At 43.0% G+C, this 27,423-nt stretch overlaps 1 protein-coding gene across 1 annotated transcript in view; it reads right to left on the bottom strand.

Annotated features, from left to right (window-relative positions):
* ADAMTSL4 (ADAMTS like 4) overlaps window positions 1-27,423 on the bottom strand; it is a 334,744-nt gene that overhangs the window by 257,416 nt on the left and 49,905 nt on the right. The window contains 1 exon segment of the mRNA XM_078668902.1: window positions 17,718-17,787. Within this exon segment, the coding sequence (XP_078525028.1) occupies window positions 17,718-17,787 (70 nt within the window).

Here is a 27,423-nt window from a genome sequence, read left to right as displayed (position 1 = left end):
TAACATATATATTTATATATTTATGATACATTTTATGAATTTATTTATATATTTTGTATATATTAGCTCATAAATTGGGTGTTATACATGACTTTTGTACATGATGTATATTGTATATAGTGTATATATTGAGATTGATCCTCATGACGCACATTGCACTTTGCACAACAATATCGGTTTTGACATTTGGATTTATCCAGTGATCTTTTGTTTGTTTACACATTGATGTAATTGCATTTGCACTTTAATGTTATAGTATGGACAGTTATAACATGGCGCTAATTCAGGGACTATCCCGTGATGTCTGTAACTTACAGTCTGTTGTCCGTGTCTATGATAAGTGCAACACGTGACCAAAAACCTACCAATCGGATTGTATTCCCACTTAGCACTAGCACTTTAAAAATTGCCTTTTTCCCAGCGTGCGTCATGTGATCAAGGCCTCTGTGTAGGCCGAAACGTCATGCTGTGTGCCGCTTCCTCGAGGGTACAATAAAGACACATTGCTCACTGCACCTGAGGTCTCCTCTCTTCTTCCTGCGCAGCGGTCTCCAGCACTGGGCTCCGGGCGAGAGGCAGCAGGGATTGTTTTATATATATATATATATATATATATATATATATATATATATATATATATATATATATATATATATATATATATATATATATATATATATATATATATATATATATATATATATATATATATATATATATATATATATATATATATATATATATATATATATATATGTATATATTACCTACTGGCGGTCGCCAGTAGGTATATATAGTTAGGATTTTTTCTCTATGGGTTTTTTGAAAATTCTATGTCTAATAACTTTGGCGTTTGTGGACGGAATTGGCTGAAATTTTCAGGAAAATGGCACATTTTGTTTCTGAGCAGCCCTTGAAAATTTGGGGGGGGTTCGTCCAGTGGGGGCCGAGAAAAAAGGGGGGTCCCAAAACGTGTTTTTAACATTGAGTTTTCCATAGGGCGGTTGGCCTCACTTTTAGCCCGAACGGCTGAATGGATTTGCACGAAACTTGGCAAAATTGTAGGGACTGGTAGCCCGATGTGCCTTTTGTAGGTCTCAATATATGTGCTCCAGTGGATTTTGAGAAATTAACGTTTAAAAAAAGATATATATCTGTAACAGCGGACCGGGCAGCGCTCTGGTTCGCGGACTTTTCGCGCAACGGAGCTTTGTGAAGCGAAGCTGATTGGTTCTCCGGCGTCTGTCAACATTCCAAACAGTCCGTAGCGGCCGCCATCTTGTCTCTCGGTAGGATCGAGAGACAAGAGGAGGTCAAAACAAAGGGGGAAATAACTATAAGGGGGCATAGTAGATCCTCGCTGACCCCCTAGGTTTGATGTGGAGGTTTTAAAAGGGCCCCGCGGGGCAAAAAAAAATAATAATAATAATAATTGAACGGCTGAATGGATTTGCACGAAACTTGGCAAAATATTAGGGACTGGTAGCCCGATGTGCCTTTGCTAGGTCTCAATATATGTGCTCCAGTGGATTTTGAGAAATTAACGTTCAAAAAAAGATATATATCTGTAACAGCGCTCCGCTTCGCGTAACGGAGGTTTGCGAAGCTGATTGGTCATTCTGTCACTGGGCTATAGTTGGGCTACATCTGGCTGATATTTGGGCTACATTTGTTTTTTTGTGTGTCTGGCGGCCATCTTTGGGCTACATTGGGCTACATTGGGCTTCATTGGGCTACATTCGGCTAATTAGCAAATAGCTCATCGCAAACTAGGAATGGTAAAGAATCGCTATTTATTCCTTAAAGTTCGCTATTTAGGAAATGCAAAAAACTTTGATGATATATATGGCGGTTCATCTCTAACAAGATAAGAAGCATAGGGATACATTTATGATGACTGGCGCATCACCAGGGATGTGTTAGTAATTCTGTGCCGCTGTTCCGTCACCTATGGTGTGCTGCATTTACAATGCGGCGCATCATGGGGCAAAAACAGCACAGATGCGTGATGTATCTGTGCCGTAAAGGTGGCGCATTGCTGGAGTTGTATCGCAAGTGTGATGAAGCTCCAGCAAGGGTCGGGGGTGCCCCTGTCGCAGGGTTTCTGTTCTCACACAGAACTGTGGACAGAGGATTGGAACCTCGGCGAATGCATTGCTGGAGTTGTATCGCAAGTGTGATGAAGCTCCAGCAAGGGTCGGGGGTGCCCCTGTCGCAGGGTTTCTGTTGTCACACAGAACTGTGGACAGAGGATTGGAACCTCGGCGAATTAGGGTGTCCCAAAACTCACGTTAGTAATCAAAAACTCCTTAGCAAGCTAGGTACAGTGTCACATTGGATATAACAAACTCTCAATGTTTAGACAATCCAGAATATGAACTTATAGTACCTCAGGATACGTGGAACTCATGAACAGTCGGTCGTTATAGATTTCTTAGAAACCAGAACATGGAGTTAAGAAGAACAGATGTGTATTTGAAATGTTTATTTACTAATGCCGTCTTCTCAGGCGTAGTACCTTAGATAATAAAAGTACACATATTATCAGTAGCAAAATTACCAGCATAGTTACTAGTACATAAAAAGTGAATGGTGATAGTATGTTAACATGCTGTAAATGAATAAGAGTTAGCAACACTTATAAGCAGCCGCGGGCCGTGGAGGGAGTTACGGTGAGGCAGGGAGGCGGGGAGGGGGAGAAGCAGGGTGGAGAATACAAGTACACATATTATCAGTAGCAAAATTACCAGCATAGTTACTAGTACATAAAAAGCGAATGGTGACAGTATGTTAACATGCTGTAAATGAATAAGAGTTAGCAACACTTATAAGCAGCCGCGGGCCGTGGAGGGAGTTACGGTGGGGCAGGGAGGCGGGGAGGGGGAGGGGCAAGGTAGAGAGGGCTCCACCCTGCTTCTCCCCCTCCCCGCCTCCCTGCCCCATCGTAACTCCCTCCACGGCCCGCGGCTGCTTATATCTCACCCTCCCTAATACACATATTATATTATTTGCTAAGAAGGTCTCTTTGTGTTGGTTTAGGGCGTGCCCATACTTTAGTGTCTTAGATTTGAAGGAATCCCATCACCATACACCAGCTCTCTCTTCATGTGAACCGCATCAACTGTTGTGTATGTGTGTTCGGCAAAGCAATATAAAACCCGCCTCATGCCCAGAATTGGCAGAAGTTGCACTTATGTTATGAGTATGAAGTCGTGGAGATCAGACCTCATAACAATTCTGTATCGTGTTGTTCTTGAAACTTTAGCACTCGCTGTACAGATATAGTTTAACAAGTAAAGCAGATAGTAGACCAATAACATATTATTCTCATGTAAACCACGATGAACTACTAGGTGGAAAGCTAAAGCAACAACTAAGTGTCGTGTGCAGAAGTTGCAAAAAAGGAAAAATGGCGTTTAAACCGGTAATGAGCCCATGCTAACTTAACACGGTGTAAAGATATCCAGGACCTAGATGACACCTCCTCATGATCCGGAAACGAACTGAATAAGATAATAGAAGTGCCATCTCATGAGAGCAGATTGCAAGTTTATATGTGGACGGTCCGCAAGGTAAAGCATTAAAAACTAGGAAAATTTAATGCTAAAGAAAAATAAAACAGCCAAGTACTTTATCGAGTCTTAAGCCAATAGGCAAGGTAAATAATAAAAACTTGACAAATAAGTCAATGAATTGTCAATGAAATGCTAGTACTCAGCATATCAAACATGAAAAAGGTCTATGACATAACTGTGTATGCAAAATAAGCTGCAACAGCCTCCAATAGGAAGTCACCGTCTTCATCCGAAAACAGTTCAGCCATCCAATTTAAAAGCGGAAAAGAACATCCCAGCACCGGATCCTCTATCACCATCAGAGGACAGCTCGGTGGGTTTTCAAGAAAGCTCTCTTCCAAGAAAGACTGTGCTGCCGCCAGTAAATTCCAGGGACCAAGTAGTCCATGCATCAATGCCACAGCCATAATCCTTTCGCCAGGACAAACCAACTCGTGAGTAATGATAGGAGTCATCAGCTGATTAAAGTCGACGTCAGGAGAAACCGGTCCGCAGAGACACAAATCAATGGCCCAATCGAAATCACAGGTCAGGCAGTGAAATACAGGCTGGACACAGGTGAAGTAGGAGAACCGAAAAGATAATCCATATGCCGTGCTTAATATCGCCAACGGCATTGTGCCATAATATTCTAGCATGCGATTGCGGAACAGTGTCAGCAGCTGCAGGGTCGGAGGTTGCATAGGAGGGACATCCATATTTAAAAATGTAAAAAAGCACAAGAGCGTCCGCTGGTAATGCAAGTAAAAATGCCAATCCACGAACCAGAGTGCAGAAAATACAATGAAAGGAAGCAGGGATGACTCCAAAGATTTTCTCAAATGAAGTCACGAGACCACTGGTAACAACTTTAAAAAAGTGTGTCAGGGACTTTGTGGAGGATGCGTTAAAGATAGTCGGAAACATGTTGCTGAAATTGAAAGGCAAATCTTAATTGAAAAGGGTGTGCACCTCTGTACGGGTGTTCGCTATGTGAAGTACGAAAGTTTCACGGGCCGAACTCAAGGCCACCTCTCTCTGAGACAAAAGAGCTCTTATTCTTGCCATGCCGTTGAAACGTGTCCCAAGGTTGGTATTTGTGGCCAGATTGAAAACTCCCTATGTTCATGTGTGGGAGGAAATAGAACATTTCTGCAGCAAATAACCCGTTCACTTACTGTTACGATAAAAGGAATACTTTTAATTAACTCAGAACAATCTTCATTATTGAGCATCAAATAACTACCATTTTCCAACAACTTGAACGTGGGGATGATAGCAGGAACTGGCGTGCCTTGCAACACGCAAGCCATATTTGGTCGGTGTTTGTTGCATGAACCGTGTAACTGTATGTGCCTACACATTAGTGAATGATCTGGCGTCTCAGTGCATTCCTCTCCATTCAGATAAACTTCTTGATCATCTTTGAAACATCTGTATGTGTATGGAAGCGACCAGACCTCATGAAGAAAAGCACTACCTAAAGGTTCATAACGACCTATTGGTATATATTTCATACAATTTGAAAACTTATATAAAGCAAAAGGCAGCGTTATTAAACCATGGATAAGGCATGTTGTCAAAAAACCCGCAATCCTCTGCTGATGATGTCACTGAGCATGTCATGAATGATGTAATATGTGACATCATCAGCAGTGGATTACGGGTAATAGTATCTCTAGTTTACTCCCCTATAGCTGTCTTTATTTTAACATAAGTGTGTGTTTCCCTCCCTTATACTTACTGTTTTTGGTTCGCTTCCAGTTCACGTACCGGCGAGCGAACTAGGAAGCGAACTAAGAGAAATAGAGGTTGGCACAGTTCCAAATATTGTACCAATTTTTTAATAACGGGGAGGTAGTTCTGAAAAGAACTTTTTTTTTTATTTTTCTGAACATTTTTTTACTGTTTTTGAATTTTTCGGAACAGTTTTATATTTTTTGGGGTTTTTCTTGGAGGGGGCAATGAAAACGATTCATTGTAAAGGGCTCAACAGGAGCAACAAAACAAAAAAAAGAAGTATTTATTATTTTGGGCGTTTCGGACAAACTTGCATATGATAGTCAATAGCTCTGTTGATCAGAGTGATGCTTCTTTCTCCGTAGGAAATGAATCCATCGCAAAATACGCAGGTGTGTTTTACTTCACCAAATCTCATTTGTATATTTGGCACCATCTCCCTGCCCTCTGGTCCCGTTACTTCCGGTACAACAGATCTTCTGGCCATAATAGGGAGATTATCTAGGTCGTTCCGAAACTGTGCAGCACTGTAGTTGTTAGGATGCCACCTAGTCATATGGCGATGCATTGTGTAGTTTCCGAAACTGTATTTTTTGTCGGTCCCTCTGGACAGTCTATCTTGACATATAAGGCAAGTTACGTATCTTGCATTTACTTTTTTCTGACCTTTGGGAATTTTAAAAAATTGCCAAATGAAGTTTTCTTTCCGGTGAGACGTCCTGGGCTGCTCAGGCAAAAACTGCCTCTCTTCGTGCTCGTCCTCCTGTTCCTCTTCTTCTTCTTCTTGTTGAATTATAACTTGAGCAGGTGGTCCACTCTTCCTTGGATGTGGTGGAGGTGGTGGGGAAGCACCAGCTGAAGCTACTAAAGAAGCCATTGCTCAGTGATCACAAAGGGTCTTTCTCTCACAATGATGAAAGTCAGAGTGAGGAAAGAAGGAGGGATTTTCATCATTTGGGAAAAACAAGAGTTCTCAACCAATCAAAAGTGTTCATTTTAGATTATATGACCTAGTCTTACATCATTAGGAAACCAAAAGTGAAATGAACCAATGAAAAGTGTTATTACCAAGTCACATGACTTGCTGTGTTTACGTTAAGCGCTTTGCAGGGCCTCCCGGTTTGCTTCCAGAAACCTGCGCTTTGCGACTCGCTTCGCGTACCAGTTCGCTAACGTAGTACGTCATATGACGTATCACGCGACAACGTGAAACGTCATGCGGACGGGAGGCGTCACGATGTTGTTTTGTAACGCGGCACTTGCGGTAAAGAAACGTTTACCGGCTCGCGGTCTATTTCGCGGCATCAAGGTCAGCTAACGGGAAGCTTCCCTATTTGCGAAGCGGGAACGAAGAAAAAAAAATATTTAAAAAAAAAATTATTCATAAACATATAAAATATATTTTTGGATTTAAAGAAGAATACATTTTACAGCTACAGATATTAGCTGTTAAAAAACCAATGAAATTCACAGAAAAAACCATAGGTTATAGACCATATATAGTTAGGAATTAGCATTTACAAAACCTTGAAAATTCACTGAAAAAACCATAGGTTATAGACCATATATAGTTAGGAATTAGCATTTAAAAAACCTTATTTTACTCACACAAAACCATTGAAATTCCATATATAGTTAGTTGCACTAACTATATATCGCGCACCCGCAATCCACTGCTGATCATGTCACATATTACATCATTCATGACATGGTCAGTGACATCACTGATGACATCACTGATGACATCTCAAATGACATCACTGATGACATCACTGATGACATCTCATTTGACATCATTCTTGTGCTAATACGATAAACCTCTTCAGACTCTAATATAACCTTAGATACACTCAGTGTATACAGACACTCACACACTGCCACTCATCCATGGAGTTACTCACACACCCAGTCAGTCATGCAAAGAAACAATCTCACCTCCATTTCTTCAACTATACAGTTAAACACACCTTACTTATTGAAACATATACTAACACATATTTACTCTCTTATACAATCCCTGATACAAGTTCACAATGATCGATACAACCACTCACTCATTCAGTGGCTCTCATGCACAGTTATTTATATATGCCAACTCTCACATGTACTGTGTTTTACATATGTACTTACTATGACATGTAGCATTGAGATATCCATTCACTCATCAATACACTCATGCACACAGTCAACTGCCCATGTAGCTGTTTCCACATGCACTCTTGAACTCATACACCTAGTGAATAAACTGCTCACACATCTATGCATAGAGTCTCACACCTTCCAGCCACCCCCACACAAACTCAATCTCCCATAGAAATACTTGGGCAACCAATTAATAACACATATAGCCTCTCGTATAGCTAATGATCAACACATGCAGCAGTTTACAGAACAACAGACATAATGATGCACAAATTAAGACAGTTTAGTCACTAACCCATGCATTCAGTGAGACACATTTAATCACTCACGCATACAGTCAGTCATGCACCTACTAAATCCTTCATCCAGACACTTATACATCCACTCAAGACATATTTTAACTTTACAGAAAAATACAGTCACTGGATGTTGTCATCAGTGATGTCATCAGTGATGTCATTTGAGATGTCATCAGTGATGTCATCAGTGATGTCACTGACCATGTCATGAATGATGTAATATGTGACATGATCAGCAGTGGATTGCGGGTGCGCGATATATAGTTAGTGCAACTAACTATATATGGAATTTCAATGGTTTTGTGTGAGTAAAATAAGGTTTTTTAAATGCTAATTCCTAACTATATATGGTCTATAACCTATGGTTTTTTCAGTGAATATATATATACACGTGACCTTGTAGGCACGTGACCTTGTAGGAGTTGGCCTTGCTAATTGTTCTTCCTTTCAGAGAAAGATCCAAAGGATATTTCACCAAAGCCTGTTATGCTGCCAGGCTCATTAATGCTCAGTGGTTAATTTGTAAAAAAAAAAAAGTAAGTGCTGGGGCTCTCGTCAGGAGGCAGTTTGCAAACAGCCTATTTCTCCTGTTAGCGCTGCCTAAAACAGAACCAACTACTAACCATGAAAGTAGGGAGAGGATGTGGCCTAATGGCCAGAGCTGCAGAATTTGGAGCTGGGGAGCCAGGTTTGAGTCTCGGCGTAGGCTCAACATACTGTGACTCTGGCCAAATCTCTTAATCTCCCCGTAAATGAATTTGTCCTTAACTGGTGCTCATGAAAAGGGCAGGTGTTGATGAAAAAGTGCTGATGCTGAGCACCGGAAACCATAGTCTCAAATTAAGCACTGCTTATGTTACATCACGTCATGTGTGGGGCACTTGTATAGTGCACAGCTTGTCAATTTACACAGCAATGTAGCACTGTTGGTCACCTTTGCAAAAGTTTCAAGCAGAGAGGGTTAGATTGAGATGCCTTTTGATGGCATCCTTAGTTGTCCCTGTTTGGGCAACCATAAGTAATTTAAAGAACTGAGTGCAATATTTGGTTGATAGAGAGGAGTCGCAGGAACTTCAAAGGTTACTTACACGTATCGAAGGTTGATCATCTGTAACCCTGGGCATAGTTCACATAGTAGCGCTATGCGAAGTGCACTTTGCACTACGCAAGCTACGCGTAGGTACGCGAACTGCGTAATGCACTGTGCAAAATGCTGTTCACACTGATTGCACAGTGCCGGATGCAATCAGTGCAAACCGCATCTTGCACAGTGCAAGCGGGCGTTTTCTGCCGCTCGAGTAAATTTCTACTCGAGCAGCAGCTTTCTCAACGTGGACTGGTAGTTTCTCATCCCGAGCCGTCACGAGCATACGCGACCACTCGCAATGAAAAACCTGACCTCCCCACGTTGAGAATCTCGCCGGGAGATTTATTTTCCACGCTCGTGATCGCCAACTTGATGTTGCTGATCGCGAACGAGGAAAAAGTCTCGCCGGGTTGTCATTTTGCTCGCTCGTGGTCGCCAACTTGACGCGAGCAAGCAAAAAATTACCGCTAAGTGTGTTTGCACAGTGCTACGTGCAATTCGCGTAGTCCGAAGTCGCGCAAACTTCGCAAACTACGAGAGCGTAGCGTAGTACTTCGCCCAGGGTTAATCATCTGTCCAAAACCCAGCTGTTAGAGACAGTGTAAGGAATATGCTACTTACCAGTATGCATCTGTTCTTGGCATAGAGGGCTGCAGAGTGGTACATTTATGAATAGATCGCCATCTGGTGTTGGGCTCGGATGATTGCACTTGTTTTTCTTCTGGAGAAGTCTTTGTCGTCATCGATGACTCCTCCTCTGGGTGTTAGTGCGCATGGGCATCGGCTCCATCCTTAGATTGTTTTGCCATAGTAGGGTTAGATGGAGTAGTGTAGTAGAATACATAAAGATATGCCCATGTAAGTGTATCTAAATAAGATAATGTTGGGACAGACACAGGTTTCCGGGGAGGCAGGGAGGGCATGTACCACTCTGCAGCCCTCTATGCCAAGAACAGATGCATACTGGTAAGTAGCATATTCCGTTCGAGGCATATGGGCTGCAGATGGTACATTTATGAATAGATTATACAGCAGTTACCTCCCTAGCGGTGGTCACCTGTGTCTGTCGCAACTGTTTGAAATAGAGTTTTTAATACAGCTTGGCCCACTCTGGCTTGTTGTGTAGCCTGCACATCAACACAGTAGTGCTTTGTAAAGGTATGTGGTGTAGACCAAGTTGCTGCTCTACATATGTCATCTAGGGGAATGTTTCCTAAGAATGCCATAGATGCTCCTAGCTTACGTGTAGAATGAGCTCTAGGAGGAACAGTTAATGTTCTCTTTGCTTTTATGTAACATATTTGTATACATCTTACGATCCATCTAGCGATGCCCGCTTTAGAGATAGGATTGCCCTTATGTGTTGGGGAAAATGCTACAAATAGTTGTTTAGTTTTCCTGAAATTTTGTGTCCTTTCTATGTAGTACAAAATGGCCCTTTTGACATCTAGTGTATGTAGGGCCCTTTCTGCTACCGTCTGTGGCTTTGGGAAAAAGACTGGTAGTTCCACCGGTTGATTGATGTGAAATGCTGAAATTACTTTAGGCAAGAACTTTGGGTTTGTTCTAAGAACCACTTTATTCTGATGTAATTGTAGGAATGGTTCTTGTATTGTCAGTGCCTGTAATTCACTTACTCTCCTGAGTGAGGTAATGGCTATAAGAAAGGCCACCTTCCATGTAAGGAATTGTATTTCACACCTATGCATAGGTTCGAAAGGTGGTCCCATTAGTCTGGTGAGTACTACGTTGAGGTTCCAGACCGGGGAAGGTGGTAATCTTGGTGGAAAGACTCTTTTAAGGCCTTCCATGAAGGCTTTTATTGCTGGCACTCTAAACAGGGATATGTGCTGCCTGTTTTGTAGGTACGCTGCTATAGCTGCTAGATGTACTCTGATAGATGTATATGCGAGATTACATTGCTGTAAGTGTAGTAAGTAGCAAATAATCTCCTTTGTGGATACGTCCAGAGGGTTGATATTATTAGTGGTACAGTATATAGCAAACCTCTTCCACTTAGCTGCGTAGCATGCTCTGGTGGTGGGACGTCGCGCTTGCTTAATTATCTCCATGCAATTTGGGGGTAGATCTAAGTACCCAAATTCTAGGATTTCAGGAGCCAGATCGCTAGGTTCAGTTGTGTGGGATCTGGGTGCATTATTTCTCCATGGTTCTGTGTAAGGTGCATGGGTAGAATTCTTAGCTTTTGGTGTGGCACTTGTGAGAGTTGCAGGAGCGTGGGGAACCACTGTTGTCGTGCCCACGTGGTGCTACTAGTATCATGGTCATTGAGTGTTGTTGCAGCTTTCTGACCACTAATGGGATTAGTGGGAGAGGGGGAAAAGCGTATGCAAATTTGTTGGACCAATTTATCCATAATGCATTGCCCTGCGACAGGTGGTGTGGGTACCTGGACGCGAAGCTTTGGCATTTTGCGTTCTGATGCGTGGCAAAGAGGTCTATCTCTGGTTGTCCCCATCTTTGGAAGAATGGCTGCAGTATTTGTTGGTGCAGTTCCCATTCGTGTATTTGTTCCGACTGTCTGCTTAAGATGTCTGCTATCTGGTTTTGAACTCCTGGTAGGTGTTCGGCTAACAGATAGAGGTTTTGAGGAATGGCCCATCTCCAAATTTCCTGCGCTAGTCTGGATAGTTGGAGAGAGTGCGTCCCCCCCTGTTTTTGAATATAATACATTGCTGTCATGTTGTCTGTTCTGATCAGGACTGCTTTGTTGGTAACATGCATTTGAAAGGCTTTCAATGCTAGAAACACTGCTAGTAGTTCTAGATGATTGATGTGCAGTCTTCTTTTCTGCACACTCCATCTTCCTTGTACTGTATATTTCTCCATATGCGCTCCCCATCCCGTGAGCGATGCGTCCGCTGTTATTGTCACCTGTGGAATTGGTTCTAGGAACGACCGCCCCTTGGCAATGTTTGTTGTGTTCCACCACTTCAGAGAGCGGTGTGTGCGGTCGTCTACCAACACCAGATCTGTAATCTGTCCTTGAGCCTGATTCCACTGTGTCGCTAAACATTCTTGTAGCGGACGCATTTGTAGTTTGGCATATGGTATTAGCAGTATGCAGGATGACATCATCCCTAATAGCTGCATGAACACTCTTGCTGTTAGTGAGTGTTGTGGCTGAAATCTTTGAATGATTGTAAGCATTGTCTGGATCCTGACTGGATTGGGGTAAACTTTGGCTTTTTCTGTGTCTATAGTAGCCCCTAAATATTGCTTGGTTGCAGGTGTGACTTTGTATAGTCCACAGTGAACCCTAGCTGGTGCAGCATCTGAATTGTCTTTTGTGTGTTCTGAAGACATTCTTCTTGTGACTTGGCCTTTATTAGCCAGTCGTCCAAGTATGGGAAGACATGTATTTGTTGTCTTCTTAGGTGGGCTGCAACCACTGCTAGGCATTTTGTGAACACCCTTGGTGCCGTCGTGACACCAAACGGAAGGACTTTGAACTGATAATGTTGTCCTTCTACCACAAACCTTAGATATTTCCTGTGGGCTTTGTGAATCGGGATATGAAAGTAAGCGTCTTTTAGATCCAGTGTAGAAAGAAAGTCCCCTTTCTTCAGTAAAGGAAGTACTTGTTGGAGCGTGACCATGTGGAAATGTTCCGAATTTATGTATGCGTTGAGAGGTCTTAGGTCTAGTATTGGCCTTAGAGACCCATCCTTTTTGGGAATTAGGAAGTATAGGGAGTATACTCCTGTTCCTTGTTGTTGCTTTGGAACCTTCTCTATGGCATGCTTTTGTACCAGAGATAGTACTTCTTGTTTTAACAGTGTTAAGTGATCTTGTTTCATTGGACGCTGTTTGGGGGGGATGTTTGGTGGGGTAGATGTGAGTTCCAGGCAATAACCATGTTGGATAATTTGTCTCACCCACCTGTCTGATGTGATGTTTTCCCAGACAGGTAGGAACTGTGATAGGCGTCCCCCGACCGCTGTTATATGGTCTGGGGGGAGCTGTATAAAGTCACTGCTTTGGGGTTGGAGAGTTGCGGTTGTTGTTGTTTCCGCGACCTCTACCCTTGTTGTTGTTACCTCTGTAACCACCTCTAGAATTACCTCTGGGTGATGTAGGTGTAAAAGAGGTTTGTTGCTGGCTTGTACCTGTATTTTTGGATCCTCCTCTATAGGTGGACCTACGAAAGGAACCTCTTTGTGTCGGCTGTTGCAATGCTCCCATTGATTTAGCCGTTTCCGTATCCTTTTTCATCTTTTCTAAGGCCTCATCTGTCCCTGTGCCGAAAAGTGTTTTCTCATCAAAAGGTTGGTTCAGTAATGATGTTTGTACCTCTTGTTTGAACCCTGAAACCCTGAGCCATGCATGTCTCCTTAACATGATGCTTGTGTTTATGGATCTTGCTGCAGTGTCTGCCGCGTCTAGGGCGCACTTGATTGAAGTGTTAGTAATTAACTTCCCTTCCTGTATGAGTTGATCTGCCCTCTTTTGATGTTCTTTAGGGAGATGTGTGATGAGTTTTTCTAATTCATCATAATGCGCTCTGTCATACCTTGCAAGTAGTGCTTGTGTATTAGCTATGCGCCAGCTGTTTGCCGCTTGAGATGCTGCTCTCTTGCCAGAGGCATCTATTAGCTTAGACTCTTTGTCAGGAGGTGGAGCTTCTCCTGTAGATAAAGAGTTTGCTCTCTTACGAGCGTTTGTGACCACTAGTGAGTCTAGAGGAATTTGTCCTTTGATGAATATTGGGTCTTTTGGAGCTGCCCTATATTTCTTATCAATTCTTGGGTTCAGTACCCTAGCCCTCACCGGGTCTTTGAATATCTCTGATGTGTGATTGAGAAGGCCCTTAAGCATTGGTAGTGTTCCTGATGTTCTTTGTGCAGCAGGTAGTGTTTCTAATAAGAAATCCTCTATTTGAGGTTCTGCATGTAGCTCTACCTTGTGGTATTTTGCTGCTCTATTAATGAGTTGTGCAAAACCAGTATTATCATCAGGAGGTGAAGGTTTTGACGGATACAATTCAGGGTCGTTATCGTTATCTGACCCTACATTGTACTGTTCCCATGGGTCTGCCTCCTCTGGGATTGTGTCTTCATCATCCCCAGGATGTTCTCCCTCCCCTGTGTCACTTTCTACATCTGTTGTAGGTGTAGATGGTCGTGTGGGAGGAATAGTTGGCCTATTGTGAGGAAGAGGAGAAGAGGGTGTGTCTCTAGGTTGTGGAGAAGGGGGAGGAGTTGTATTTGTCCCCATTGTACTCTTCTTCGGAGGAGTTTTGTCGTCCGACTGTTCATTCTTCCTCTTTTTAGGTAGTTCTGTGACTACCTTGCCAGTTTGTGGATCAATAAACAGAGTCTTTTGTTTAGGATCGGTTTTATATTCCTGTGCCGGTACCGCAGTTTTCGGGTCCGAAAGGTGTTTTTTCTTCTGACTGTCCATTTGTATTTTCGGCACCGAGATTTTATTCGGATCCGATGTCTTCGGTGTCGAGGATGTCTTCGGTGTCGAGGTTGTTTTCGACGTCGAAGCGTGTTTCGGTGTTGACATGGACTGTTTCGACTTCGAGCTTTCCTTTGTATGGAGCTTCGGTGTCGATGTCGGGGTGGGTCGTTTATCGGAACCACCATGATGGGAGACCGAGTGTTTCGGTTTCGGTTTCGTTGCCGGGCCCGAAGGCGGGGCGTCGGAAACTTTTTTCAGTTGTCTGACCGGGCTCGAGGGCGGGGTCGACACCGTGCGGGGTCTGTTCTTTGGTAAAGGGACGTCGTCACTCACGGTTTGTTGGACGTCGATTTCCTCGACGTCGGACTCGTCCGCTTCTGACCCCGCCTCGTCGCCCTCTTCTTCCTCTTCTGGGTGCTGGTCCTCGAACAGCTCCGGGATTGCTTGTGACTGCATTCTCGATACCTCGTGTCTTCGGGCTCGACGGTTTCTAATCGTCGATTTTGAGGAAAATGCTGCAAAGGCCTCACAGTCCCTGGATTCGTGTTCAGGGGACAAGCAGAGGTTGCACACCTCGTGTAGGTCCTTGTGTGGGAACTTAGCACCACACGTTGGACATTTTTTGAATGGAGTCCTTTCCATGGACTCCGGGCTGGACTACGTCGAGCTGGTCTTCTCGTAGTCGTCGTTCTTCGAAACGCGTCGAGATGGAAGTGTAGTCGCGTTCGATAACAATACCGTAGAATTGGAAAGGGTTACGCGCCGAATATAACTTTCTTTATCGAAGTCGATCCGGAGCGCTTCGATCCTCATCCGAACCCGATGGCGGAAAAAAACAATCTAAGGATGGAGCCGATGCCCATGCGCACTAACACCCAGAGGAGGAGTCATCGATGACGACAAAGACTTCTCCAGAAGAAAAACAAGTGCAATCATCCGAGCCCAACACCAGATGGCGATCTATTCATAAATGTACCATCTGCAGCCCATATGCCTCGAACATGTGGTTTTGGTGGCTTTGGGCCTCTTAAAGCCGTGCTGGATGCCTGCATAGTATCCATTGCACAGTCTTCTTTAAAACGTGTGTTCTTAGTGACTCTATGACTAAATGTTTTCTATTTAATGTCTTGGACCTTGGAGTCTGCTGTTTCTCGGTTGGAAAGTGCGGCTTGGAGTTTGTCATCTATTACAGCCTAGAATCCGCTGATAAACATTTGTAGCCCATACGTGGCGTGGCTGTCTCGTGTCCCATGCCACCCCTCTCCCATCATGCATTGCCTCTCCCCAAATACCAGGAAGTTAGAAATTACAGTGCAAGATACATATCTTCTGATGGGTTCTTTCAATATCCTATGGTGCCTTTCTCCATCTTCCCATGTGTTTTATATCTGGCGCTAGCCAAGACCTATTGTCTCCGTCCATTGGACTGTTGTAGTATCATTCATATTTTGCTTCTGCCCACCATAGCATACATCATAGGCTCACTTCGGCCATTGGTTTATCCGACTGTGAGTGACGGCATATTGCTCTTGCGCAATGTGCACATCCACACAATAAGTAGTGCCTCTTGATGTCAGAAACTAAGGATGCAATGTGTGTTTTTACATGAATAAATATTTTAATTTATTTTTTTTCAGAGTTTTATATAGCGCGAACTTGACCCAAATCGGGTATCAGAGCGCTTTACATAGCACCAGTTACATTACATGAGGACACACATTCATTTTTGTTAGGCACAGGGAGATTAAGTGATTTGCCCAGAATCACAGGATGTTCAGCGTCATTGCCGAGACCCGAACCCAGTTCCCCAGATTCGAGGTCGACCGCCGTAGCCATTAGGCCAACTCCTCAATTAGAGATGCCAGGTAGACATGTAAATGCTCATATAGACTCTATAAAATACTAATACACCATGTTCAATAAAAGCATTTTTCAATCACTTATTGAAGGATTATAGATATCGTCCTAGATGAGCAGGATTTGCCACCACTCTCTGATAGGGATACACCATTTCTAGAGAATGTTTTCCTAAAATGTGTGGCTTCATATAAAAAATATTCGCAAACAAAATAAACATTGGCAAAGCCAAAAGGTAGTCCGCCAACCCCAGACCTATTGATTTGGCCAACAATTTTTTTTACTTTAGGGAGATTATGCTAGTTCAGTGAATACATTGAGAGTTGGGTTGAATTCCCATCTGTTATAGTGGCTGTTTAGTAAGTTTTGGCTCAGACCATGTGGTGCTAACTTCCTGACCGGAGCAGCTGGACACTTCTGCTCCAAGACCACACTGCTTGTTTCGAGGCGGACTTATTTGTTCTCAATTGCTTGTGAAAGCCCTATGGACTCTGGGGTCTGTAAACAGAGCAGAGATATAAGCAAACTGTGCAGATCCTCACAGTCGGAGGAAATGCACGCGGGGTACGGGGAATATGGGCTGTTATGGAGATGTTTACAAGATTTGTGAATGGTTGTATGACAGAATATCGAGAACAAATATTGTAACCGGAAATATCAACTACCACAATAGGAAATTCATTACTCTTAATCACTGGTGCAGTTCGGACCGTGATGCAAGACCGGCCTATTTAGACAATAGTCCTAAAATAAAGACAAAAATATCAAATAAAAAAAACACAATTAAAGTATTTGTCCAGTGCATATCCAAACTGGGGTGGCATGGTGAGCAAAAAACTATGGATTTAGGCCCAGATCTCTGTAATGGGGTGAATATATGACATTGTTCTGCATTCTGTCCATCAATTGTTGTTTTTGCATATCTTTTAGTGTCTGATTTTTATGTTTAATTATTCCTCATCTGTTTGATGTGCATCTGCCTCACAAATACACTCTGGACTCAAGTGGAGTAGTGTGGCTCACTGGTTAGAGGCGGCAGGCCTGAGAGCAGAAGTCCGCCTGGGACCAGGGTTCAATTCCCGACGCGGCAGGGTCGTGGACCTTGGTCAGCGGACTCGATAATTCTCGCTTCGGTGCTTACTCTAATCAGGGGTTCCACTCGGCAACTCTGGGCATTAGCTTGCCTAATCTCCACAACGGCCCCAACAATTCCAGGGATGTCTGGCTCCACCTTGGGGACTCCCAGCAAGGGACCATCCCACAGGGAAAGCCAGGACGGGTTCCCCAGAGTTATACAGCGCCGGGACGCCCCGTTGCTGGGGCAGCTGTGCGCTTTACAAGTATACTACATTTACATTTACATTTACAAGTCACTGTAAGGAGAAACACCCAGCATCAGCACAATTCCTTGATTTATGAATCCACTGTGGTCATATGTGACTTTGCGTCCGCCCTTGCATCCTATACAAGTCGTCCTCCGGTTCAAGATGTGCTCCTACTTAATTCCTCAGTATGCAGAAGTAACTAGCTCTGCAGTTTGTACAATGTTAGAAAACACACGATCTGAAAATGTATCCATGGTACAGAGCCATTCTTTATACATTGACTCACCTCTTTCTCAGCATCACAGACATGGACCAGCAACACGGACAACGCAAGGAAGAATCCGACAAACAGAAACCTGAAACCACAAAACACAGCTCCATAAGATCATGGTTGTGAAGAAATATATTCTACAGTATTTATGAAATCACAACAATGGCTTAGAAAATTTGAGGTCACCACGAAGCCTTCACAATGATCCAATTGATAGGCACACTCTACGTCATATCCGCAGATGCTAAACATACAATACCTCTAAACCTCAGCATCACTCGGGCCTCAAAACTTTCAGGATGCAACGTCTTGACATCACCTAAGGTCTCTAACTCAACTTCTTTAGGTTCACATCTCTGCCTCTCGGAGATCTCCAACCACACTATGGTCTCTGAACTTAGGAGGACTTCAACCCCTTGCATCCAAAGCACTCCCTAAAATGCATCACTCCCCTCCTGAGATCTAGAACTCATCCTCCCTTTTATTGTGGATTATTATTTCTTTTGTCCCCGTTTTTAAGTCCATTGATATCTGTAGCATCGTTCACTATATCCAGGGATATTTATATTTCCATATTTAAAGCTGGAAGTATCTATTGCCCAGTGACACCATATACCCATCTATCTACAGCTCTTGATGCCCAAGACCAGAGCATCAGTTATGGACTGTGATATTCAACATCCATGCACACAAGACCATCATATCCCAGAGTGCGAGTAACACCCCAGACATGAACCACGATATCCTAAGGTTCCAGATCTGGGCCCTAAACATGGATCACAATACTGAGGTCCTCCGTCAAGGCACCCCAGGCCCATAGTCATAGACCTTGATATCCCTGGACACTACACACAGACAACTATATCTTATGTATGGCACAAAAGATGAACCACAACATCCTACAGTCCCACACTTAGACCACAATATCTTTAGTTCACCTGGACTGTGACATTTGAAGCACAAACACAAACCCATGGTACACCAGACCACCAGTAACATACCATTCTATCCTAGTCCCCATTAGCTACAGCCCCAGAACTGGACCAGAATATCTTGGAGCCCAAGAAATGCATCACAATGTCATGAACCATAGACTTTGAAATCTGTGGCCACTGGTACCACACATTATGGCCCAGTTGCCCTAGTCAAAGTCTATGATGTCCTGGATCTATAAAACCCTCCAAAATATCCCATCATTGTCTCAAGACATTGTTATTTTGACCAATAGTTATCCACAATATTTAGAGCCTTAGGCATACAGAACCATTCCGCTGGCACAGGCCTCTCGCCAACAGCATCAATATTCAAAGTCCTGCCCTTGTGATGGTTAGAAGGTGATTAATTCTAAAAGGCCTGTGGTGAGTGGAGGTGGGCAACTGACATGACAAAGAAAAGCCGCATTCCTACAGATCAGAGATTGTCTGCAGTTTCACCACAGTTGGGGATGTACAATCAATTGCATGTCGTCAACGTTTCTGCAAAACGACTATTGCAGGATTGCAATGACATCCTTAAAAACCACATTTCTCGCCAAGATACAGGTTTATGGGATGTCTGATGCTCCCTTTCAGGGGGTACGAGGCAGCTACTGGGAGGGATAGTGCTGTATTTAGTGGGGCTGTTAGAGCTAGATCTGAGGATCATGCTGCACAATTCTTTATGAAATCTCATTGGTGGATTTGGCAATGGGTACGTTAGAGCGTTTGATGAGACTCCACACCTGCAGCACTCCGTACCTTTCCCTCTATATAAAGCATCACTATTACAAAGTTTGTGCTACCTGCCTTAGTTGCTAGTCCTATATCACCATCGCAAATACCTAAGATTGTATTCTCCCTGTGCCTGATGAGATATAGCCTTGTCAGGTGTGGATAATTGCATTCAGAAGGTGCAACCCTTTAGAACTTCTTACCTTCGACTCTTGTTGAGCTTCATCAAGCTAGTCTTTCCATGTACCTTGAGTTCTTTATCCTACCTCCTTACTCCATGTGTATTGTGAAGTAACAGACTGGCTGCACTACTAGCAGTATACAACACATAATAAAAACAAAATGGGAAGGGGCCCTTTTGAGAACCCCCAAGTTCTCTTGTAAGCAACTGTGTGGTTCTGCCCACTTCCAGCAGTAAACATGGCTGCCTAAGAACATTGCTTCACAATTTTTATCGATTATCGAGATTATGGCAGGCACCAGATGACGGCGGCCATACTGGATTATAAATAGGTTAGCACAATAGATAACCATTTGGGGCAAATGAATAAGTTCAGCCTTGAGCCATTAGTAAACATGGTTCATGCTACCAAATGAAATCTTCAAATGTAGGCAACTTGAGGCTGACGCACCCGGGCGTGGTTAAAAAAGGCACAAACCCTTAATGAAATAACAGTTCTATAGAAATATATTTACATCTACATTCTGATTAAGATCATCACTTCGTTAATTATAATTGCATTTATATAGCGCTTACTACCCCAGACGAGGTGTCGAAGCTCTTTTTTGGTGAGTAGCACGCTACTCCGGAACCCAAAGAGGATTAGTGGTGAATTAGTATTGGGAGAAATTAAATGCATTTGAGTGGTGGATATGTGAGTTTGTTATTTGGATTGAAAAAGGATAGTGGGATAGAAGAGGGTAGGGTTTGTATTTATACAGCGCTCCCCACCCCAATGAGGCATCGAAATGCCCCCCGGTGGGCATCATGGCACTCTGGCACCCAAACAGGACCAGGGGCGAACCAGTACATTCCACCAGTCACAATTAGAGGATGACACTATGTGCTGCAATGAAAGTGCAGGAATAAAAAAAGATGATGAAAAATGTAAATGTTTGATTATATCACTACAGATATATCTGACTAGAAAAGAAATCATGCAAAAAGAACAGCTGATGGGCAGAAAGCTGAAACAATGTCAAACATTCACCCCCCCAGTACAGAGATGTGGGCCTAAATTCATAGTTTTTTGCACACCATGCCATTCCAATATAGACCCAGTCATATGAAAATCAGTCTTCACCCTGCTCCCCATGGGAACAGTCCAGCCCGAACTGCCAGGCCAGGTCATCCCTGGACCAGAGACAAGCATCCCAGTTTCAGGTTATCACGCCTCATCAGCCAAGCTAGCTTGAATCTAGTAGCACATCGAGCAAGAGACCCACATCTGAGCATACAAATCTCACTTAGAGCAAGTAATACAAAAGTAACTATTGATGGTCCCCCGTACAGAGATCTGACCCTAAATCCATAGTTTTTGTGCACACCTTGCCATATGCAAATCAGTCTTGAACCGGCTCCCCATGGGAACAGTCCAGGCGGAACTGCTAGGCCAAGCCCTCCCTGGACTGGAAACAAGTATCCTAGAGCCGGTTTCAGGGTATCACCCCTAATCAGCCAGGCTGGCTTGACTCCAGTGGCATGGTGAATGTGGGACCCACATCTGGGCATACCTTTCCCACTTACGGCAACAAATGCAAAAAGACAATTGATGGATGAAATGGTGAAACAATGTCAAACATTCACTCCCAGTACATGCAGACCATGCCATTCCGGGTTCGACCCAGCCATAGGCAAATCAGTCTTGACCCTGCTCCCCATGGGAACCATCCAGCCCAACTGCCATGAAAGAAATCATGAAACAGATAAGTAACAGATAAATGCAGTAACAAAAATTCTAACAGACAAACTATTAGAGAAAATAAGTGTATGTAACTACAACTGAAATTAAAACTAATTACAAAGTTTATATTTCTAGATTAGCGAGAAAGAAGCCAGAATAGGACTAGAGTAAATTTAGGGGAAAAAAGGAAATTCCTAGTAGTAGCAAATGAAATGTTTTGCAGAAGTGATTTTTAGAGTCCTACTGTTACATCATCTTTGAATTTCACTTTGTTTATACTTTTCTATAATTATGTTTCCCTGAATCTACATGCCACTGCAGTAGTTCCTCTATAATGCAATCCTCTGTAACCACTTCTCTATGTTGAGGTTTCTCTGTAAAAGTACTTCTCTATAACTAGTTTCTGTGAAGTGGCTGCTTTGAAAAGATACTTCCCTCTAAGTATCTTTCTCTGCACTCGTTTATCCGAGAAGCTATTTATTTGTAGCTACTTATTTTCTGAATTGGTTTCTCAGTAAAGATATCATTTGCAGTAGCCTCGACTCTTGAAAAGTTTGTAAGTTGTCTTTAATAATCTGAGCTCAGGGCAACAGCAGTGGAGATCCAGGCACCCCTGAAGATTGTGATGTACTTCAACTTCAAAAGGAGACTTCTTTTAGTAGAAGATATCAGATTTTCTCCACGGATGTAGATTTTCAGGCCAATGGAAGAATGGTTACGGTGAAAGAATGCATGTACGAGAGGCACGAAGCAGTCCTTTGGTTGGCAATGGTCCCACTGATTTTGTCAAGAAGTTACCGGGGAACGTTAAATCCAAGGCAGGTTACATTTAGTATGATAGAGCTACATTTAAAGGGGTTTAGGAAACCTCAGGGTTATTTCCATCGGTATGTGTGAAAAAGGATCCGCATAAGCATTACAAAATATACCATGAGCTGGTGATACCTGGAATTTAAGACTCAATGTTCAGTACTCCGAGAGATACAACTGTGTCTCACTGCAGTACAGTGTCACTATCACCAAGAGCGAAATACAGATAGTTTGGTCCGAACAAGGTATAGGATCCATCTCTTCAGTCAAGAATGGAGTCATATAATTGGGTCAAGCCTGGCGGACTGCTTCTCTTGCAAATGCTGTATTGTCAGTTTACGAAGAGCTTACAGTAGGCTTAAAGCCCGCCCAGTCCTTAGTTTTGACTAGGTTTATGGTCACTCATTTGATTGCTTCCTATTCGATGGCTTGCCGTGCCCATCTTGTGTTTGTCCCTTCCCTGGAGCACAAAACCAATTTACTTGTGTTCTTCCATAGTTCATTCTGACGGAACTACTTTTTTCTTTTTTGCTTAAGCACACCATGAGTGTGTATGAGTTTTCAAGCTGTGTCCCTCCTGTGCTTCACTTCACTCTACTCTATATTGTTAACCTCTCTTATCCATGTGCTTCTCCCCCCACCAACTCTCCATATTTCTCTCTCTTGCCTGAATGCTTCTCTTTAACCCTGTGTTATTCTTTCCCCTGGGTATGTCTCCACTCTTCCCCCTTGTTGCTCTGTTCATTGTAAACTTATTTTCCTTTAACTCCCACTTGCTGGCAGATCTGCTCCTCTGTTACACTCTCCTCCCCAATCCTATTTTTCTCTTAATTGTTTTTGGGGAGGGTCTTGCAGCAAATTGCTGTTGGGTCTTCGACCTTAGAAATAAAAGTGATCTGGCACTTCTTCATATTTTATTATTTACCAATCCCAAAAAAAACTATTGGCACCAGCATCACACGCATGCGTCATGACGCTCTACTGCATGAACAAAAGGCACATGCAGAGCCAATAGGTCCCAAAGGTGAGAGCTATTGGTTTTTGTCAATGCTTGTTTATCAGGGAGACAAAGAAGAAAATATTAGAAAATATACTTTTCTTGTTTTTAAAGATATGCACTGCCTCTTCTTCAGACACCTGTATAGATAAAATAGAATTTGGAATGAAAACACTTATACCGGCTGTAGACAAACTAAAGATCCGTCAACACAAGACGGGTGTATGACGTTACGACGCATACTTTTACAACGACTACCTTTACAACGCATTTATTACAACGCAGGATCCTTTACAACGAATGCCTTTACAACGCATGATATTACATTGCATGACATTACAACGTAAGTATAGGTAAGTATATAATATTATTAAAAAATGTATTTATTTAAAATTATTTTAATTTAATTATTATTTTACTTTATTTACCTTATTTTTAATTTTATATATATTTAAAAAAAATAATGTAGGTGTTTTAAAACAATATTCTAACTCCATAGGGGTGAAATAGTAGGGTAAGTGCTGGATAGTGTAGGGGTAAAAATTACTATTCTAACTCCAGGGGGGTGTAATAGTAGGGTAAGTGCTGGATAGTGTAGGGGTAAAAATTACTATTCTAACTCCATAGGGGTGAAATAGTAGGGTAAGTGCTGGATAGTGTAGGGGTAAAAATTACTATTCTAACTCCAGGGGGGTGTAATAGTAGGGTAAGTGCTGGATAGTGTAGGGGTAAAAATTACTATTCTAACTCCAGGGGGGTGTAATAGTAGGGTAAGTGCTGGATAGTGTAGGGGTAAAAATTACTATTCTAACTCCAGGAGGCTGTAATAGTAGGGTACGTGCTGGATAGTGTAGGGGTAAAAATTACTATTCTAACTCCAGGGGGGTGAAATAGTAGGGTAAGTGCTGGATAGTGTAGGGGTAAAAATTACTATTCTAACTCCAGGGGGGTGTAATAGTAGGGTAAGTGCTGGATAGTGTAGGGGTGAAAAAATGTAATTAATAATAAAATTACTTAAATTAATATTTTTTTATAAATGTTATTTTTTAATATACATTAAAAAATGAATATTTAATTATGTAAAAAAATTAATTAAATAAAAAATGTATTTTAATTATATACTTACCTATACTTACGTTGTAATGGCATGCGTTGTAAAGGCATCTGCGATGTAATATCATGCGTTGTAAAGGCATTCGTTGTAAAGGATCCTGCGTTGTAAAAAATGCGTTGTAAAGGTAGTTCGTGGTAAAAGTTGCGTTGAAACGGTTGTTCCCCCACAAGACAGACTTCCAAATTAGCTTGCATGTTTATATTTGATGCAGTCCCATGAAATGGAGCTGACTACCCTAAGTAACAGTAAACTACAAGGCAGTCACTAATTGGAACAATCCAACAACACACCTCTACCTTCCACATGACGTCCAACTTGGCGATATCCTGGGCCGTCATATACCGTCCCAAGAGACCATTTGGAAATCACCACCACCTCCCAGCATAGCTCCCTATATTAAAACCTGCTAAACACTTTTTTTGCAGATTCAACCATAGGCCCCTTACTTAATGCCCCCCTGCCCCTGTACGACTACAGGAACTGCTCTCACTCTGAGCCCTTTCTATTCATCCTAAAATGTTTTAATTGCACAATTCATTTTTTTGGGAAATGGAAGATACATTTTCCATACCACCACCATATTCTGTGTCCTACTGATTGACACAGCATCTGGGCTCAGTGGTTTCTGTTGTCAAGCACAGTAGGCTTTGTTTTCCAGTTGGCTTCATCCTATGACAGAATCGTCCTTGAGCTGCAGCATATGTGGCCCTCTAGTTTGATACAGATGGTTTTCCACAACACCGATGGTCTTCACCTTCGAAGTTGGTGTTATTCCCCCACATAGTTGATCTAACTCGTCCCACTCATTGTGCATGATTCTCAGCACATTTGTTCATAATTCACACACAGCCGAACTCAGTCTCTGGAAAAACTGCTCTTCATTTCATGCACATTGGCCTCTATTCTCTGGCAAGGGGACTTCACCTCTGAAACAACACCCTTACTTTCTGCTAAAGCTAGACTTAATCTCCGGCACAGGTCACCTGTCTGTACTGGGGTGGCGAAGTGAGATAAAGAACAATGATGAATTCAACCCAGATCTGTGACTGGGGGTGTGTTTGGAAAGTTTCACCGCTCCGTCCATCATCTCCTTGTGTTTGCTTTGTTCGCTCTAGGTTGGCCGGGTATGCCCAGACGTGGGTCCCTTACTCACTTTGCCACTGGATTCAAGCTAGACTGGCTGATGAGGGCTGTTAGCCCGAAACCGGTCCTAGGATGCTTGGTTCCGGTCCAGGGAAGACATGGCTTGGCAGTTCAGGTTGGACTGTTCCCATGAGGCACAGGGTCAAGACTGATTTGCATATAGCTGTGTCTGAACTGGGGTGGTGAAGTGAGCTAAAGAACAATGATGGATTCAACCCAGATCTGTGACTAGGGGTGAGTGTCTGAAAAGTTTCAGCGCTCCGTCCACCATCTCCTTGTGTTTGCTTTGTTCGCTCTACGTTGGCAGGGTATGCCCAGACATGGGTCCCTTGCTCACTTTGCCACTGGATTCAAGCTAGACTGGCTGATGAGGGCTGTTAGCCCGAAACCCGCCCCAGGATGCTTGTTTCCGGTCCAGGGAAGACATGGATTGGCAGTTCGGGCTGGACTGTTCCCATGAGGCACAGGGTCAAGACTGATTTGCATATGGCCATGTCTGAACTGGGGTGGTGAAGTGAGCTAAAGAACAATGATGGATTCAACCCAGATCTGTGACTAGGGGTGAGTGTCTGAAAAGTTTCAGCTCTCCGTCCACCATCTCCTTGTGTTTGCTTTGTTCACCCTATTTTTTCCCATCCTGGACAAATTCTTATTTACACTTCACTGATACACCAGTTGTGCTGTCATATTGTCCTTATTTGGTCTTGTTGTCTTGTAGAAGGGCATTTAAATTTTCCCAAGTTTCCAGTTAAGCAATTCTCATTATTCTCTGTATCCTTTAATTCCTGAGACAACGCCAGTCCAGGACAAACATCCTGCTCATCAGGACATCATTTGTTCACCACAAACGCATGACTGGATCTTGTGGATGGATGAGGGTTTGCGTAGAGCAGCCTTCACGCCCCAACGCAACTCTCAGCATGAGGGGCGTGGCGCAAAACACTTAGGTCAGTGTCAATTATCAGCCTGAAGAACTTGTCCTGAGGTGCCCCCAAGAAAAAAAAGGGATTTGTTTTAAAAAACAGTCAGCACTTTGGTTGGAGAGATGTCGAAATCAGTCTTGGCTTCTCTGTGTGCAGAAAATGTACAACAAATTGTGGGCTTATAGATAATTGTTCATTGATGGGGTGGTTTGAGGTGAGGAAATAATCCCTCAGAACAGTGTCACCCGAGAGACTCGGCCACAAAGTGCTTTAACCCCTTGGGCGCAGCCACGATTCTGCACCTGTGCGGCACTTTTAAACAGTGGGCGGGTTCATGACGGCCCCCAGCCGTCATTAGCACACGCCCACCGTGATGAATGACGGCCGGGGGCCGTCATCAGCATGGAAGGGGTTAAAACACAGTTTCTGCAGGGAAACTCTCCTCACAAAAGCTCTAAAACAGCCACCACTAAAAGTAGCCTCACACAAAAAGTTCCCAAGAATGCCACTATGCCTTATAATTCACAGCATAGGAACACCCAAACTTTTTCTTTCTAAAATACATCACTATGGACTGTCTGAATGTCTAGCTGTATCGTACTGCAGCATTTTATAGCACTTACTAACCCTATGTGAGGCGCTGAAGCTCTTGCCTACATGGGTAGCAAGCTACACTGTGTAGGATGTGTGGTTGGCAGAATTTTGGCTTGATGTTGATCCTATGCGGGAAGTGTTTCCATGTAGTGCGTAATGACCGCCGAGGTGCGGTTATCGTGTTATAGGATGCAGCGCATAGCAGTGTGGTGGGTGATGAAGTGTGAGAGACAGGCACACCATTATATGGTTTTTCAGCATGCTGGCAGCTTTGATCTTCTCTGCAGGTCCCTTTAAGGTATTTCTTATCGTTATAGTCTGCATACCCGGTTAATGCACTGGGTTGTCCAATCTGAGATTTTGTGAATAGTTGCCGTCTCTGAGTTTCGATGTGAGATATTCGTATGGAATTATTATCTTGAAACTGTTTTGAGAACATTCTGATGATTTAAAAAAGTGAGTTTAAGCAATGCAAGGTTTCAAACAAACTCTCCATAAGTTTCTTTACGTGGCACAGATTGTCTCTG

The sequence above is a fragment of the Lissotriton helveticus genome, chromosome 12, assembly GCF_964261635.1.
Source record: "Lissotriton helveticus chromosome 12, aLisHel1.1, whole genome shotgun sequence".
In the NCBI taxonomy this organism is placed as follows: Eukaryota; Metazoa; Chordata; class Amphibia; order Caudata; family Salamandridae; genus Lissotriton; species Lissotriton helveticus.
Note: the sequence above shows the minus strand (reverse complement) of the source record. Positions and strands in the feature narration are given on the sequence as shown.